General features: G+C 34.5%; 1 protein-coding gene and 1 pseudogene across 12 annotated transcripts in view; both read right to left on the reverse strand.

Annotated features, from left to right (window-relative positions):
• LOC147828441 (histone demethylase UTY-like) overlaps positions 1 to 19,712 on the reverse strand; it is a 258,477-nt gene that overhangs the window by 168,052 nt on the left and 70,713 nt on the right. For 10 of the 11 annotated variants that reach the window (XR_015450784.1, XM_087209914.1, XM_087209917.1 and 7 more), the window contains 2 exons: positions 16,082 to 16,136; positions 14,158 to 14,192 (listed from right to left, as the gene is read on the reverse strand). Coding sequence is in view for 9 of the 11 variants with exons in the window: in XM_087209914.1 (XP_087066040.1) it covers positions 14,158 to 14,192; positions 16,082 to 16,136 (90 nt within the window). In the remaining 2 variants the exon portion in view is untranslated. Of the gene's footprint in view, positions 1 to 14,157; positions 14,193 to 16,081; positions 16,137 to 19,712 lie in introns of those variants that run through there. The other variant, XM_087209916.1, reaches the window with a different exon arrangement.
• Positions 415 to 14,151, reverse strand: LOC147828442 (large ribosomal subunit protein eL30 pseudogene; annotated as a pseudogene). The gene has a single exon (XR_015450785.1). The product of XR_015450785.1 is annotated as a large ribosomal subunit protein eL30 pseudogene (transcript).

Here is a 19,712-nt window from a genome sequence, read left to right on the forward strand (position 1 = left end):
TTTTTAAAAACATCAAAAGAAAATAAGGATAGAATCAAATTAATGCACTTCAAAAATATCGAGCACAAATAAAACCAGGAGAGAATAATAAGGAAGAAAGCAGAGAGGGCACACAAAAGGATATTCTTCATTATTTTTAATGTAAATGAACTAAATGTTCCAATCAAAGCAGAACTGGCAAAATGCATACAAACAAGTTCAATTTTCTGCTGTCCAGAAAAGACAATTTAGATACAAGACACAGAAAAGATAGAAAATAAAAGAAAAAATGCACTCTACATTAATAGTAACCAAAAGACAGGTAGAATAGGTACATTATTAAGCTAGGCCTGGAGGTACAGCTCAGCAGTAACATGCTTGGGTAAGTTGTGTTAGACTCTGGGTTCAATTACCAGCACTGAATAAAAGAGAAAAGAGAAAAAAGAAAAAATCAAATTGATGTCAAAAAAGATAAAAGGAACATCACAGGTTGACTCATGAATAAAAATTAGAAACATTATATGTGAAACCTAAGTCCCAAAATGTAAGTCAAGACGAAACTAAAAAGGAAAAAAAATCTTACAATCTTATTTGGAGACATCAATACTCTTATTTTTAATCAGAGACATAACATATATCCCAGACTTAACTTATAACATATTTGAAATAAATCTTATGCATCTTGTGAAATACAGTTAATCTTTTTCAAATGTTGCAGCACATTTCTTAGGATGCCTATCTTTGTCCTCACAGTATCACCATTTTCATATAAAAATATTTCCATGATTTTAGACCTAATCTCCATCATTTGAAATTTTGAATAAACACATTTATTCTCTATTTTCTTGACAATATCACTGAACATTTGTTTAGAAAGAAAAACTGAGTGAAGGAATACTTTTTACAAAATTTCTACATTATTAATTCATCTAAATGTTGAAATTCTATTTTTAAAATGTTTCCTATAATACCTTTATGCTCAGTTGTCATTAATTAAAAGAATAAGGACATTTATTCATGATGTGAAATTTTCCACAACAGAAAGGACTTGGAATTAAAAAAAAAAAACAACAAAATAGGATTTGGTTTTCCTTAACTTAGAATTTTTCATATGTTTACATAAATGAAATCTATCCAATACTGCTGGTACTACAGATAATGCTAAATAGCTATAATTCCTAATAGTTGATGCTTAAAAGTTAAAAGAGATGAAGAAACAATTTTAGTCATTTTTTAAAATGGCTTAAGTTGGTCAAACTAGGCACATGATAGTAAAGGCTTGTTATAAAACATCTACTTGTACCACAAGAGAAAAACTTTCAAAACATAATAATATCTTTTTATTGGGCCAGCAACTTAAGAAAATTCTTTTATACAGACATTTTTTTTTGTATACCCTTTTACTGGTACATTTAAGTGTACAATATAATGGCATTCATCACTGGTGATACACACCTTTACATACTCTCTTGGTTCTTATTTTTTCCCTCTTCCTCTACCCTCCCTTCAACACCTCCATCCCTCCCTATTTACAAAGACTTTGTTTCCATTTTTCCATTTTCTCATATTAATTCCATTCCCTTCTTTCCTTTCCCCTACCCCTTCCACTTCCCCTTTGCCCCTTTTCTTTCTATTTCACATTATCTATTATATCTTTTAATCCTTATTTACACTTTCAGTTTCTCACACTAGAGAAACTATTCGGTATTTACACATGTGTCCTGTTTATTTCACTTAGGAGTATCACCTCAATGTGCATCCATTTAGCAGTAAATGCCTCCAATTTCTTGTTTTTGATGCTGAGTAGTACTCCATTCAGACATTCTCTTTTTATTAACTTTAGTTGTACATTTTTTTATTAATGAAAAATTTTGCATCGTTTATTTTTCACCAGTTTGTTCTGGCATGCTTCTAATGATATCAGAATCACCTGGGTCAATGATCGCTAGTATGCATACTCATTTTCGACATGCTGTGCGCAGTTCAGTATTATTGCCACTGTAGTAATGGACACCAGTTTTGGCCAACATGGCATAGTACCCTATTTCAGATTTCCTCAAAGCCAGGCAGTTGCTGGCGATGACCAATTTCACTTTCCCAGGTCTGATCATCTTCAGTGTCTGCTTGTACCCCACTATGTACTTTCCACTTTTCATAACAAGTTGGAGTCTAGAGTTGATGGACTCCAGAGATTTTTTTCGTCTTCTTTGCGGCCACCATCTTCCTACCACAGGTGTGGGATAGCCCCCAACCAAAAGCAGCAGCCAAGATGCCCAGGAAGCAAAAAAGAGCTAGTTGTACATTTTAGGTATAAAATATAATGACATACATCTTTGGAAATCTGCATCTTTATGTAATCTCTCTTGGTACTTATTTTTCCCCCATACCCCTGGCTCTCCCTTCAAGCCATCCACCCCTCTCTGTTTATAAAGACATTGTTTCCTTTTTTTCATTCTCATATTAATTCCAAACCTTTCTTTCCTTTCTCCTACCCTTCTTACTTCCCCTTCCCCTTCGCCACCTTCTTCCTATACCTTTTAGTCCTTATTTACAATGAGTTTCTCACACTAGGGAAACTATTCAGTATTTACACGTGTCCTATTTATGTCACTTAAGACATGATGTAACATCACAATGTACATTCATTTAGCTATAAATGTCTGATTCATCATTCTTTACGGCTAATACTCCATGTTATAAAAGAAAATACATTTTCTTTCTCCACCTCTCCAGTTGATGGGCAATTGGCCTGTTTCTAACTTTTACCTATTACAGTGCTGCTATAAACATGGGTGCACATATATCAGTGGTATGATCCTTTTAATTCTTTTGGGAAGATACCCAGGAGGGGAAGAGCTGGGTCAAATGGGACTTCCAGTTCTAGTTCTCTGAGATATCTCCATACTGATTTCCACAGTGGTTGCACCAGTCTGCACTCATACCAACAATGGAGAAGGGTTCCTTTCTCCCCACACCCCGACCAGCATTTGTTAATGATTTCTTGATAGTAGCCATTCTTTCTGGGGTGAGGTGGAATTCCAGTGTTGTTTTCATTTGCATCTTTCAAATGACCAGTAATGTTGAACATTTTTTCATGTTTATTTGCTACTTCTTCTTTGTCTGAGAAATGTCTGTTAATTTCAGATGCCCATTTTTGGATTGTTTCTTTAAATTTTATAGATTCTTTTTGTAAGTTCTTTATAGATTCTAGATAGTAGACCTTTGTCTGAGGGACAGATGATAAAAATTTTCCCACAGTGTGGGTAGCCTCTTCATACTGTTGGTGGTTTCTCTTGCTGTGAAGAAGCTTTTTAGTAAGAAGAGATCCGACTTGTTGATTGTTTGTGCTAGTTCAGGGTCAACTGAGGTTTTGTCCATAATATCTTTTCCTACATCAATGTCACGAGTTCTCCCTAACCTCTGTTCCAGCCAATTCAGCATTTCTGGTTTTTATTTTTTGGTACTCCAGATTGCACTTGGTACCTTGCACTTGCGAGGCAAAAGGTGGCACCACTGAGCTAAATCGCCGCCCCTTTGCATTTCTGTTTAATATTTAGATCTTTAATTCATGTCGATTTTATCTTTGGCAAGCAGAAACCCAGTTTTTCCAGCACCATTTATTAAAGAGGCTATCTTTCCTCCAGTGAGGGTGTTTGGCTCCTCTGTCAAAGATGAGATGGCTGAGTGGGTCTGGAGTTGTTTCTGCATCTTCTAATCTGTTCCATCGTTCCTCAGGTCTGTTTCTTTGCCTGTTCCATACTGGTTGTTTTTGTTGGATTTTTTTGTTTTTGTTTTCTGGGTACCAGGGATCGAACTCTGGTCCTTGCACTTGCCAGGCAGACAGCAGAACTACTGAGCTAAATCCCCAGCCCTCCATACTGTTTTTTATCACAGTAGCTTTGTAGTATAATTTCAAGTTGGGGGTTGTGATACCCCCTGCCATGTCTCTGTTGCCTAAAAATCCTTTTGCTCTTCTGGGTCTCTTCTTGTTCCAAATGAATTTTTGGACTGTTTTCTCAAGGCCCGTGAAGTATGCTGCTGGAATTTCAATTGGGATTGCATTGAATCTATATAGCAGTTTTGAAAGTATGGCCATTTTCACTATGTTGGTTCTTCCTACCCAGGAGCAAAGATTTTCCATTTTCTGATACCATCTTCAGTCTCTCTTTTCACAGTATTAGTTTTCAGAGAAGAGGTCTTTGATTTCTTTTGTTAGGATGATTCCTAGGTATTTCAGGTTTTTTGGATGCTACTGTGAAAGGAATTGTTTGCGCCATTTCTCTCTCAGTGAGTCTGTTGCTTGTGTAAAGGAAAGCTATTGAATTTTGTGTTGACCTTGTATCCAGCTACTTTACTGAATTTGGTAATGAAGTCTAGAAGACTTATGGTGGAGTTCCTGGGGTCTTCTATACAGAAGATCATGTCATCTGCAAATAATGACAATTTAACTTCTTCATTTCCTATCTTTATTGCTTTTAGTTCTTTCTCTTGTTTAATTGCTGTGGCTAATTATCAGGAGCAATGCTAAATGATTTTAGGGAAAAATCATTTGATTAGGCCTAATTCTCCTGCCTACAGGTCAGCTATACCATTCTGAGACATAATTCCATTTTGGCCTCCAGCCAAAACTGAGACTTCAATGATCCCAGGGCAAGACCACCGCAGCAGGAGACATCCTGGGAGGAACCAAATCTTCATCTGCATATTTCCTCATTATTCTAGGATCTTCACTGCTCCCTCTGAGTCAACTACTAATTTTCTTTCTACTGATGTTCTGAATAAAGCTGTGGCAAGCTGGGTTTCTGGGGTCTTTGTCGCCCTGAGCAGCAATGATCAGGCCCAAAGCTCAGCTTCTCAGTCTCATTATTTCTATCTTTCATGTATAATAAGTTAATTCATCTTGTGCTGCTGTGGCTTGCAGGAGACTAGGACTTACTACAGAGGTTCTAGCAATGACCACTTTCAGTTTCCTACAGCTAATATTTCCAAAACTATATTGAACAGGACTGCTGATAGTGGACGACCTTGTCTTGTTCCTGAGTTTAGTGTGAAGGATTTCAGTTTTTCACCATTCAGTATGACATTGGCTGTTGGTTTTTCATAGATGGCTTTTATCAGAATGAGGTAGAGACCATCTATTCCAACTTTTTGTAGGGTTTTCAATCATAAATGAATGTTGCATTTTGTCAAATGCTTTTTCTGTCCTTGGCTCTATTGAAATAGTGTATTACATTGATTCATTTGCTGGGATGAATCCCACGTGGGCAGGGTGTATGATCTTCTTGATGATCTTCTGCATTCTATTTGCCAATATCTTATTGAGGATTTCTGCATCTAGGTTCATTAATGACATTGGCCTATAGTTCTCTTTTTCGGTTGGGTCTGTCTCTGCTTTGGGGATCAACGTGATGCTTGCTTCCAGGAATGAATTTGGGAGTATTGCTTCCCTTCCAATTTCGTTGAAAAGTTTAAATAGTAGTGGAGGTAGTTCCTCTCTAAATGTCTTGTAATACTCAACAGTGAAGGCATCAGGACACAGGCTTTTCTTAGTTGGTGAGTTTTTAATTATGTTTTGGATTTGGCCCTTTTCTCTCCCTTTTTTGATATGGTTGGCTAAGGGTTTGTCAAGTTTATTCTCTCGAAGAAATGACTCTTGGCTTTTTGTTTCATTCCTTTAGTCTCCACTGCATTGATTTCTGCTCTGATCCTTATAATTTCCTCCTTTGTATGAGTTTTGGGTTTGTCCTGATCTTCTTCTAGAAGCTTGAGGTTCAGCATCAGGTTGTTTAATTGGGCTCGCTCTGTTTTCCTAATATAAGTATTCACTGCTATGAATTTCCCTTATAAGACTGCTTTCATGGTGTTCCACAGATTCTGGTATATTGTATTGTCATTGTCATTTAATTTTAGAAAGTGTGTGATTTCTTCTTTAATTTGCTGTGTGACCCACTGGTTATTCAGCAGTGTGTTATTCCATTTCCAATTTTGCAGTTGCTTTTGCTATTGATCTCCAATTTCATCTGACTATGGCCTGATAATATACAGGGAATAACTTCAATTCTTTGCACTTACTTCAGCGTATTCTGTGAGTGACTATGTGGTCTATATTGGAGAATGACCTATGTGCAGCTGAAAAGAATGCATATTCTGATGTTGTGGGGTGGTGCACTCCATAAATAACTGTTAACTTCATTTGTTCAAAAGTTTGAGTTCTTGTATTTCATTGCTTATTTTTTGTCTAGTTGATCTATTTGTGACAGTGGGATATTGAGGTTCCCCACTACTTAACTTTCAGTCTATGAGGTTGTTAAATTGTCTGTTTCTTGTATGCAGCCTATAGTTAGATGTTGCTTCTTGACACATTCTGCCAGTCTATTTTTTTTGATTGGTGAATTTAGACCAATAATATTGATGGTTATAACTGATACATATTGACTTATCATTGTCATGATCTTTTCTTTTTGTTGGATTTTCCTCCTTTAATTTGAGATGGTGCACAATGAATTCATTCTGCTGGGCTTCCTGTGGTTGTGATCCTCTGTCTTTTCCTAGGATATTGTCTAAAATTTTCTGAAGTGCTGGTAGTCATAAATTCTCCATATGATATACATGAAGTTCCTTATCTGCTGTTTGTTGAAGTATCTCATTTCTCCATCAATTTGAAACATAGTTTTGCAGGTTACATCAATCTGGGTTGGAGGTTGTTTTCCTTTAGGGCTTGAAATATGTTACTGCAAGCTCTTCTTGCCTGAGGTTTACATTGAGAAGTCTGCTGTGATTCTGATGGGCTTTCCTTTGTATGTGATTTGTTTCTTTTCTCTGCTTGTAGAATTTTGTTTTTCAGTTTGGTTACGGGAATCTTAACTATTACATGCCTATGTGTAGATTGTTTTTTTGAACATGGCTAGTTGGTGTTCTATATGCCTCACTTTTCTGTAAGTCAAGTTCTTTTCACTTGCTTGGGAAGGTTTCTGCTTCTGTTAAGAGTTTTTTAATTTCACCTTCATTCTCTCCTGTTTCTTCATTGACCCTAATGAGCCTTCAGTTATACTTCTTTGCATCATCTAGCAGGTGCTGCATTGATTTCTCATGGTCCCTCACTATTTTTAAGAAATTTTTCTTTTCCTGGTCACTAATTGCAATCTTATCTTCTATATCTGAAATTCTGTCCTCACATTGGCTCATTCCACTGCGTAGATTTTCGATGGAGTTTTTAATCTTCTGGAAATCTGTCTGCACCTGTTTTATGGATTCCATTTTTTTCTTATGTTGGGATTCCATCATGTTCCTCAGCTTCTCTAGTTTTTATCTGTGTCTGCCCTAAATTAATCATATCTTGCACTATGAGGACAATCTGTTATTATCTGAGAAATTATTTCTGATTTCATTTTTTCCAGATATTCTTTTCATTTAATTCCAATTCAATTTCTTCCAAGTTTTATAAGTGTAAAAATCTATAGTGTACAGCTCTTCAAGTAAATTTTTTTTTCCCCATTAACTTTATTGGTACATTTTCAGTATAAAATACAGTTACATTCATCATTGGGATCTTGTACCATTACATGAGTCTCTTGGTTCTTATTTTTTCCCCCTTCCCTTGCCCTCCCCCTTCACCCCCTCCACCCTTGCCTATTTGCAAAGATCTTGTTTCCATTTTTTTCCTCTTCTCATATTTTTTCCTTTCCCTTTTTTCTCTTCCCCTACCCCTCAAAATTCCCCTGCTCTTTTAGACCTTTTCTTCCTGTTACACAATATCAGTTATACATTTTTAAAATTACAATATTAAGATCTGGGAGACATTACCACAGATTTTACAGAATTTAAAAGGATACAAAAAGCATATTACCAAAATCTTTTTTGAAATAAAATTTGACAACTTCTAAGAACTTAGAAGACAAATTAATGAAACTAACTCTGGAGGAAATATAAAATTTGAATAGCACCTATTAAAGAAAGTATTTTCCTAGCTTGAAAACCTACCTATATGACAACAACAGGCTCGTACACATTTTAACTGAAAAATTATGTCAAACATTTAAAGCACAACAAAAAAGGAACATTTCTCCCCTCATTTTAGGAACTCAACATTGTGCTAATCCTAAAACTGGATAAAGATAATAGAAGAAAAAAGTATGAACACAGATAGAAATTTGTTTAACAAAACAAACTCTTAGAAGTCAGATCAGGCAGTATGTAGAAAGTGGTTTTATTATAGGGATTGCAGTGTTGGTTCAGCATTGGAAGATCCACCCCCAAAAGTCATCACTTTAACAGTGGAAAGGAGAAAGCCACATGATCCTGTCACTAGTTGGAGAAAGAGTATTGGACTAAATTCTATAGCTGTTCATGCTAAAAAGCTATCAGGAGACTAGAAGTAGAACAGAACTTTCTCAACAGATCAAAAACATGTACTCCATACTTCCAAAAAAACCTCCTTCTATGAACGGAGATGATACAAAGCTTTCTCCCTAAAGTAGGGAACAAGGGCATATATGCCTACTCTTCATCTGTCCATTAGACTCTGAAACATAGGTCTAAATCAAAATAGTCTGGCAATAAAATGACACAACTAGGATAGGATTGGCACGGCAGAAGCAAAATCTTTACATGTAGGTGAAATGATCATCTACACAGAAAATACTAAGAAATCTCTAGGAGCCCCTAGAACTTGTACTTGAATTTAGCAGGATTAGAAAACACAAGGTATATGTAAAAATTCAGGTCTGTGTATACTTGAGATAAATGAAGAATTGGATATTGAAATTTAAAAGTTATGTAGGAGTACAAACGACCCAGAATAGCTAAAAAAACCAAAAAAACAAAAACAGTGTTGGAAGACGTTCAGCACCCAATTTTAAGATCTCTTCTAAAGCTACAGTAATCAAGGCAGTGTTGGTGTAAGGAAAGACATATACATCTTTGGAATAAAACAGAAAATCTAGAAATAGAACCACACATATATGGTCCACTGAGTTTTGAAAGATTATTTAACATTAGCATTTTATAGAATATAAACTCGATTTAAGAGCCGAGGAAGAGACAGTGTCTTCAGCAAATGGCACTAGAACACCTGGTATCTGTATATAAAAAATTAACCTCAACCCTTTTTTTCCATACATGAAAATAACTTGAAGGGATCTATGAACCTAAATAAGAAAGCCTAAAAGTATAAAACTTTAAGAAGAAATTATAAGGGAAAATGTTTATGAATTCAGGGTAGGCAAGACCTAGGATACAAAAAACATGACGTATAAAAGAAAAAAAATTGATAAATGAGATTCCATCAAAATTTAGAACTTTAAATGACATCATTAAAATGAGAAGTAGTCCTTAAACAGACCATATTTACAATGTATATAACCTACGAGCAGAATATATAAAGAATTCTTAGAACTCATTAATAGACAACCCAATTAAAATGTAGACATAAGAAGATGATAAATAGCCAGTATAGCACAAGGAATGGTGTGCAATTCTAGAATGAGAAAAATACTAATCAGTACAATAATAAGATTGACTTATACACTCATTAGGGAGATGAAGTCAAAAGTTTTAAAAGCCTTATCATGACTTTTTCTTTTTGTTGGATTCTCCCCCTTTGTGTTTAATTTGTCACGTCAATGGATTCAATCTGCTGGGTTTCCTGGGGTTGTGATTCTCATTGTCTTTTCCTAGGGTATTGTCTAAAATTTTTTGGAGTGCCAGTTTGGAATTCATGAAGTTCCTGAGGTGCTGTTTATCATGAAAGTATCTTACTTCTCCATCAATTTTGAAAGATAGTTTTACAGGGTACATCAATCTGGGTTGGATGCTGTTTTCCTTTAGGGCTTGAAATACATCACTCCAAGCTCTTCTTGCCTTGAGGGTTTGCATTGAGAAGTCCGCTGTGATTCTGATGGGCTTTCCTTTGTATGTGTTTTGTTTCTTTTCTCTCACTGCTTGTAGAATTTTATTCTTCTGTTGGATTTCTGGAATCCTAACTATCATATGCCTATGTATAGATTTTTTTTTTTATTAAGGTTAGCTGGAGTCCTATATGCCTCACTTACCTGTATGTCAAGTTCTTTTTCCCTCCTTGGGAAGTTTTTTGCCATCACTTCTGTGAACAGTTTTTTTATGTCATCTGCACTCTCTCCTCTTTCTTCATTAACTCCAATCAGTCTTATGTTATTCTTCTTTGCATCATCTAGCAGCTGCTGGATTGATTTCTCATGGTCCCTTACAATTTTAAAGCAATTTTTCTTTTCCTCCTCACTAATTGCAATCTTATCTTCTATATGTGAAATTCTGTCCCCACACTGGTTCATTCTGCTGCACAGACTTTCAGTGGAGGTTTTAATCTCTTGGAAATCTGTTTGTATCTGTTTTATGGATTTCATTTGTTTCCTATGTTGGGATTCCATCATGTTCCTCAGATCCTCTATTTTTTTATCTGTGTCCTCTCTAGATTTATTAATCATGTCTTGCACCATGAGCAAAATCTTTGCTCTTATCTAAGTAATTATTTCTGATTTCATTTATCCCAGATCCTCTTTTGGTGCCAGTTCAGAGTCCAGGTGGTTGAGTATCAGGGTGTTCCATCTCATTTCCCTTTGGGGTTGCTGTAGGTGATCTGGAAATCTGTTTGGGAGGCTTGTTTATGTGTCTTCTCATTTCCCTGGGGCGGGGTGCTTCACCTTCTCTGCCCTAGGAGCTTGGGATGGCAGTGGGGGAGCTTCCTTCCAGGTGCTGGGACTGGCTCAGCTTCTCTGTCCTAGGAGCTTGTGATGGCAGTGGGGGAGCTTCCTTCCGGGTGCTGGGACTGGCTCAGCTTCTCTGTCCTAGGAGCTTGTGATGGCAGTGGGGGAGCTTCCTTCCAGGTGCTGGGACTGGCTCAGCTTCTCTGTCCTAGGAGCTTGGGATGGCAGCGGGGGAGCTTCCTTCTGGGTGCTGGGACCAGCTCACCCTCTCTGACCTAGGAGCCTGGGATTGGAGGTGGGGAGCTTCCTTCCAGGTGCTGGGGCCGGCTAAGCTTCACTGCCCTAGGAGCCTGGGATTGGAGGTGGGGAGCTTCCTTCCAGATGCTGACACCAGCTGAGCTTCTCTGCCCTAGGACTCTTCAACTAAATTTACTTCCAAGTTTTTTATTATTCAATATGGTCATAATAGAGCTGTCTTCTTAATTGCTTTGGGGATGTTTTATTAATAGTATATGGAAATGCCACTGGGTTTTTTAAAGATGATTTTGTGTCCTACAAGTTTACAGAGTTTATTACTGCTAGCAGGGTTTTCTTTGATGTGGCCTAAAAGTCTAAGATTTTCTACTTATAAATTGTGTCTTCTGTAAACAATCTCACTTCCACTAAGGATGGTTCATCCTTATCTTCCTAATTACTCTAAAATTTCCAGTAAAATACATGAGAGGTAGTGACACTGGACACCCTTTTCTTGTTGCTGCTGTTAAAGGGAAAACATTCAGTTTTTCCTAAGTAAGTATAATGTTAATTGTGGGATTGTGAAAGATAGCTTTAATTGTACTGAGATACATTCTTCCCATACTAATTTGTTAAGACTTTCACATCAAAAAGTACTAAATTTTATCACGGTTTCTTCTACATCTGTTTGTCATATACTTTTGTCCACTCTGTTCATGCACTATATATCATACCTACTCATTGTTTTATGTTATAGCTCCTGGAAAAATGCTATTTGTTCATGATTTATGATACTCTGATGTATGACTGATTTTGTGTATTCTAATATTTCTAATTTTCTGTGTTCTTGTATTTCTTTTCTGTTGCCAGTATGATTTTTCCTGGTATTTTGTTGAGGATTTATATTTATTTTTTAGGATCAACATAACTCATAAGAATAAAAATTAAAGGAAAAATCATGTTTACAAAACAAAGCACAAAAACTATTTCATTAACTGCCAATGATTTTTTTATTTAGCAATTCTAAGAAAATGTAAACTGGACATCACTTTGCACACCTATAGTCTCAGCACCTTGGTAGGCTCTAGCAGGAAAATTGAAAGTTCGAGAGCAACCTGGACAAGTCAACCATTTATTGTGACTCTCTCAAAATAAAAATACATAAAATAGGGCTGAGGATATAGTTCAGTGTAAATTCCCTCAGTTCAATCAAAAGCACTGGGGTCAGGGTGGGAGTGCTGTGGTGTAACTATAATTATCAGGTGACAGGAAAAATCACACTTCAAGGATGGGGGTAAAAGGTGTTTATAAATAAAAACTTTCACATTCAGTGAAGAAATTAAAAAATAAGAAAGTCAAAAGTACCAATATATTTACTCATAGAAAATTACTTTCAATATTTCTGTATGTTTATTTTAACAAAACATGACTTAAAATTTTGGTTGGTTTTAAATTACCAAGAAAAATGAAATTCTTCACTGAAAAAAAATTCACTGGCCTAAAATTATCACATGCAAATATACTACCTATATCTCTATTTCCCAGAAAACTCTACTAAACTTAGAACTCATCGTCCCATTACATTATTTAAAAATCTACTACATAATTGATAGGCAAAATTTACTTTCTAAAGATTCAAATGGAGGCTAGGAATTGTGCTGCACACCTGTAATCTCAGCATGTCGGAGGCTAAGGCATAAGGATAGCCATGAGTTCAAGGCCAGCCTAAACTACACAGCAAGGTCTTGTTTCAAAAAAATTTTTTAAAGATTTAAATAGAGCTAGCCATTGCAAGACACACCTATAATCCTAGCACTCATGAGGCTGAACCAGGAGAACTGCCAAAAGTTCAATGCCAGCCCGAAGGACAATAGTGAGTTTAAGGCCAGACTGAATTACATAGAGAGACCCTATCTCAAATAAAAACCAAAAAAAGAAAATGAAAGAAAAAGAGTCAAATGGTAAAATTCTGCAGTGGCTACTCTGGCTTAACATTTATAATTTTCATTAAAAATTTCACAGAAGTTTAGAATCATAATATACTAATATGCACAAATTATTCTAATAGATAAAAATTCATTTTTATTTACTCTCCCTACAACAATGGATTAAACAATTTCAAATGAAAATAAACTTTAAATATCCAAAAAGCAGTTTTAAAAATTTTATCTATGGCTTTCTTGTAAGGTTATCAATTCTCAGATAAATTTTAAAAAATAAATTAATTCCTAGAATAGAAGAATAACTCAAATTGTGCGCATATCAATAATCATTCAGAGAGAGAGTCATAGAAAGTAGGAAGAGATGAATAGTGAAACCTAATTTTAATTTTGAAAAAATTCTCCGTGTTGCATCATCCATAGATCTTTATCTTCTACATCTCCTAATGGAATGAACAACAGAACACACTGTACTAGTATACCCCTGTTTGGGGTATATTCTTATATCAAACATCAATTTACCTCTACCATATTATTTTGTTATTTGTGTTAGGAAGGAAACAATAGACCTATAAATTACATACACATGCAAAACGCTTTTCTAACCCTGAAATGGTGCAATTAAATGTACACTATATTTCCTACTTAAAATTCAAAATGTTCAGTTATTTAAATTACAGATAAATACTATTTCTTTGTTCTATAAGTTTTTCCCAATTTCCCATCACAGACTACAGTGGTATAATTCTCCTAGCTATTTCTAATCATTAAAGAGCTATCCCAATCTTAGAGACAAACAAGAAACTTTTAGGATAATGTATTACTAAAAACATAAGTATCTTTTTTAAAAAACTGGACAATAGGGCTGGGGATTTAGCTCAGTGGTTTCACTGACTGCCTCGCAAGCACAAGGTCACGAGTTCGATCCTCCATACCAAAAAAAGCCTGGACAATACACATGAAAACAGTAAAATCTTCTTAGTTATACTCAGAGAAGAAAGTCCTATTAAACATACTTCCTGAATAACAAGTTTTAGAGTTTCCGGCAGCTACCAAAAATACTATACATGTATTAAAAGAAATCTCAAATTCTATTTGTGATAAATAAGTTAATCACTAACCAGAATTTGAAACATATTTAATGAGGATGAAACATTAAAGTATATGAAAGTATAATTCCCAGAACAAGAACAATAACAATAACAACAAAAATATGTTTATTTCCGTTAAAACATGAAATTGATTCATTTTATTTCACATGCATGGGTGAGAATTTGGGCATTTGTTTGCTCATATTTTTAAGAAAGGTAAATTAAAATACTTACCTGGGTTTCATACAAGTGTGCAATATGAAACTGAACTGGAATAGACCATGAAAAATATCAATTTCCATGTAATCAATTTAAGGTATCAATAATACAAAACTTAAGCATGTTAAAACTATAGAAATACATTCCATTTAGGTAAGCTTCCTTGTTAATAAAACATAATTAAATCTACTAAAGTAAGCGTACTTAGAAACACTCATGAAGTCATTTTTAAATAAAAGTTTAATCTTTCTTACAGTTCTAATAAATATAAATAATTTTTAGCAAATGTACTTCACAAAAAAGTTCAAGTAAAAACATTAAAGAAATATACTTTTTAGTTCTAAACCCGGTACCAAAAAAACAAAAAAAGAAATACACTTTTTAAATATCTTCATATGTGATACTGAACATTTTCTTTTACTGAAGGTATCATATATTAAGATCATGTTTCAATGCAGATCTTTTCTTTACATTAAATTTCTTTTAAAAATCCTTAGAAAGTGACAGATGAGGATACTATGAATAACAAATTTTCTCTCAATTCTTCAAACTTAGAGGAGTTAGAGGTGAAAAAAAAATAAAGTCAATCATCTAAACAACTATATCTCAAAACTCAAATAACAGTAGAATATTTTGCCTTTTTTTTTCCAGATCATGTTGATGCTCAGTTCCCCAATGACAGAGCAAAAATGATTCTATAATACTGATCAAAACAACTAAATAACAATGGATAATTACAAATAAACATGAAATATCTGATTTTTTTGTTTTGTTTTTATTAAAAACAAGTCTTTTGAGATTTCTATTCCTAGAAAAAATACCTTTCAAAACTATATACAGACTATAATGACTCTTTTTAAGAAACATCACACAATGGTAAAATTTGCATGGCATTAATGTTTTTAATCCTCTCTGTTCATCTGCACTCTTTCTCATACAAACTCTTGATGTCATAAAGATAAATAATCTACATGGGAAGCTATGTGAAATTAACAATAAAGCTTTCTTAAGCTTTAGTCCAAAATATTACTTTTAGAATTCTAGAATAAATTTAATAATAATAAATTATTATCTTAAAAGACAATCATATACTGTTGTTTCACATTAACTGATTATTCACAAATATTATAGTCATCTACTGTAAGTTTCAAAAACAGTGTATTTTAAATAACTGTGTCTATTAGTTATAAAAGTAATTTCACTTAGTATTTTCTTAACTTTGCTTTGAAAATATGATTTTTCTAACATCAGAGGTATATGAAAGGGTCAGGGATTTAGCTCAGTGATTCCGCTGCCTGCCCTGTAAAGAGAAGGACCCGAGTTTGACCCCTGGTACCAAAAAAAAGCAAAAACAACAAAAATGTTTGAAAGTTTCAAAGACAGTCAAAGAGGGTTTAGATCATTTAGATCATTTTTCTAACTAAAAAGTGACAATATAAGCCAGGTGTGGTGGCATATACCTATAATCCCAGCACTCAAGAGGCTGAGGCAGGAGGATCCCCTTGATTTCAAGGCCAGCCTGGGCTACACTGTGAGTTCAGGGCCAGTTGGAACTACAAAGGGAGACCCTACCTCAAACAAGAAGAAAGTGGGCCCAGGGATTTAGCTCAGTGGTTTCGCCGCCTGCTGGGCAAGTGCAAGGACCCAAGTTCAACCCCCAGTACCAAAAAAAAAAAAAGAAGAAAGTAGGCAATTTGTATTACTGCTCTGTAAGAAAACAGGCATTTCTACAGTTATCACTGTCAATTTTCTTAAATTAAAAACAGGTACTCAAATAAACTGAACTATAATAGCCTAAATCACTGAAACACAACAGTTATTCCATCTCTGTTGTGATATAACAAAAAAACAAACAAAAAAAACCAAACAAACATATAAATGTATTTGATATTCTCTTGCTCAAAAGACAAAACTAGGTAATATACTTAGAAATACTTACTTTCAGCCGTGGACAAAGTACAAGGATTACAATCAATCAATGCTAACTGAAAATGCTGCAAGAAGAAAGTGAAAATATTAAGTTTATCAGTTTAATAAGCTTTATAAATTTATCTATACTTTTTAAAAACATTTATAAACTACCTAGGAGAACATAACCACTACAGTTATTTTTAACTTAAGTAAAACTCAGTAAATTTCTGAAATGCTCTACCAAATATTCGAACAAATTTTCAATTTTAAGAGCAACATCTAATTTTCTAGAATTAAAATAGCATGATGCCTTATTTTTTAATTTTTATTAGTACATGATTAAAGTACATGATTATGTTCATTGTGGGGAACTGGTACATGTACATAATACACGTCAATTGTTTTTTTCCTTCTTCTTCATCCTTTTTTTTTTTTTGCCAGCATCAGATTCATATACTTATATTTTTACTAAGTTAATAATCCTAAGAACAGATTAACAGCAAGACTAACAGGCCAAAAAAATAAAAACACGTAAGACAAGTACACTTTTAATTACACTGGTCATACTGGATTACAATAACTTTATTTTTCTCTCCTATTTTTTCCCATTTTCTGTCTTCTATTTTGTACTTTTTTATGATCATGCCATTTGCAAGTAATAATTTAACTTCTTTTTCTATCCATATCCCTTTTATTTCTGTCTCCTCCCTAATTACTCTAATATTTCAAGAACTATAATGAAACAGTGGTGACAGTGAAAATCCTATTCCTGATTTAACAGACAAAACTTTTGGCTTTTCTCCATTTAATATTATGTTGGTCATTGCTTTGTCATAGATAGGTTTTATTAGATTAAAATGAAAACCTTGTAAACCTACTTTTTCAGGGTTTTATCATGAATGGATGTTCAATTTTATCAAATACTTCTGAGTCTACTAAGGTGACGATAAAATTTTTGTTTTTTCTTCTATTTATATGGTGTATTTGTTGATTTGCACTTGTTGAACCTTCCCTGCATCCATGGATTAAAACCTATATCATCATGATGTATGCTCGTTTTCATGACTTGCTGGATTTTGTTTACCAAGATCTTACTTACAATTTCTGCATCTGCATTAAATAAAGAGATTGGCCTTTAATTCCCTTTTTTTGGCTGGGTCCTGTCTTGACTTTGGAATCAGGACAATGGTTGTGTCCAAGAATCACTTGAGGAGTATGGCTTCTCTTTCAGTTTCATTAAAAAGTTTGACTACTATTGGCATTAGATCTTTCTAAAGCTCTTGAGGAATTTGGCAGCACTTCCTAGGACCTAGGCTTTTCTTAGTAGCTTTTTAAAAGAAGCCATTTTAAAACTCAACTACATTCTGCTGCCTGCCTGAAAGCGAAGGGCCCCAAGTTCAATTCCCGGTATCAAAAACAAACAAAAATAACAAAAAAACAAAAAAAACTCAACTACAAAAAGCTCCTACCTATGTATGATGCTAATATGTTAAACTGTGCTAGACATCCAGACATTTAATGTTTAAAATACCAAGTGATTCATATATTCCCAAAAGTATTTTCTTTGTGCATAGATATAAAAAAGTAAATTGCAACTTAAAACATGTAATTATTTTACAATATAACTATATTGGCTAACTAGAAATTTCAACTTAGGCAAAACTGCCAAATTCTGATGACAAGTAACTATAATCCCAGCTACTATAGCAAATGAGGGAAAATTCTATCTCTAGGATTACTGCAGGTTACAGAAAAATCTTTTGTAAAAGAAAGAGGATGAAAAAACAGAAAGAGGGTATGGGCCAGGGATTTACCTCAGTGGTTTCACCGCCTACTACACAAGTGCAAGGACCCAAGTTCGATCTCCCGTACAAATAAAAAAGTAAAAGAAAGAGGCTGTTTTTTATTTTCATTTTAGAGTACTGGGGATTAAGCCAGGGATTCTACACTAAGACACAAGGACCCTCTACTTTTATTCACTCTTTTATTTTTGAGATGAGGTCTCTATAACTCACTGAATTGTCCAGGCTGGATTAAAAATTGTTAAACTTTGTCATTTGTTATCCTGGGTCAGTTTCCCACCACGATGTGCTCTTATTTTTTGCTCTTGTTCTTTTGTTTTGTTTTCTGTTTATTTTGGATTTATGTTTTGTCTTGTTTTGTATTTGCTGATCAAATTACCAGCTAAATACAATCCTAGCCAAGAAAGACTATATTGAGGCAACAAGCTGTCTTATTTTTAAAAGTGGAAGTCATTTCATTGAACTTTAACGAAACATCACCACTGCAAGTCACCAGCACTTAACATCAAAGCATGACCCTCCCCTAGCATAATAATTAGAATTTGCTAAAGTCTCAAACAACAGTTAATATCGTTTAGCAATAAAGAATTTTAAAATTTAGAAATATTTAATTTCCTAAAATTAAGAAATATTTCATATATTGTTTTTTAGACATCATGCTAGTGCACATTTAATATACTGTGATATACGCACACTAAGAAATAAAAAAAACTCCTGTGATTCATTTCAATGAAATTTTTATTTCATTATTATAGTCTAATCTCACAATATCTTTTTTTTTCCTTAAATCCTTTTATTGGTACATTTTAGGCATACAATACATTTACATTTATCATTGGGTGCTTGTACCTGCAGATGATGTATCCTGATTGTTATTTTTTCCGCAGTAACTGTGCACCCTTCACACCCTCCACTCTTCCCTATTTACATAGACTTTGTTACCATTCTTTTTTCTTTTCTCATAATTTTTCCTTTCCCTTCTTTCCTTTCTCCTTCCCCTCCCTCCACGGCTACCGCTTTGGACCTTTCCTTCCAATTTCAAATTATCAATTATTCATTTTAATCATTTTAATCCTTATTTACACTTTCAGCTTCTCACACTACAGAAACTATTCAGTACTGACACATGTGTGTCCAACTTATTATTTCACTTGAGAGTATGGCCTCAATGTGCATCCATTTAGCTATAAATGTCTCTACTGTCTCGTTCTTTATGGCTGAGTAGTACTCCATTTTATAAAAAAAACTACATCTTCTTTATCTAATTTCCAGTTGATGGGCACTTGGGCTGTTACCAAGCTTTACCTATTACAAACTGTGCCACTGTTAACATGAGTGCACATATAACGCTGTGGTATGATTCTTTTAATTCTTTGGGGAAGATACCTAGCAGGGGAATAGCGGGGTCAAATGGGACCTCTAGCCCCAGTTCTCTGAGGTATCTCCATACTGATTCCACAGTGGTTTCACCAATCTGCACCCCCAACAACATTTGTTATTAGTTGATTTCCTGATCGCAGCCATTCTTTGTGGGTTGAGTTGGAATCTCAGTGTTGTTTTCATCTGCATCTCTCAAATGACTGGTGATGTTGAACATTTTTTCATGTATTTATTTGTTGATTTTACTTTTTCTGAGAAATGTCTGTTCATTTCAGATGCCCATTTTTGAACTGGGTCTTTGAATCTGGGGGGTCTGATTTTTTTCAGTTCTTTATATAATCCAGATATTAGTCCTTTGTCTGAAGTACAGCTGCTAAAAATTTTTCCCCCATTGTAGGTTGTTTCTTTGCTCTGTTGGTGGTCTCTCTTGCAGTGCACAAGGTTTTTAATAAGACGAGATCCCAGTGGTTGATTCTT

This window comes from Heterocephalus glaber, unplaced genomic scaffold, assembly GCF_053883595.1.
Source record: "Heterocephalus glaber isolate CG9 unplaced genomic scaffold, H.glaber_assembly_v1.0 deba00001072, whole genome shotgun sequence".
NCBI classification, from domain to species: Eukaryota; Metazoa; Chordata; class Mammalia; order Rodentia; family Bathyergidae; genus Heterocephalus; species Heterocephalus glaber.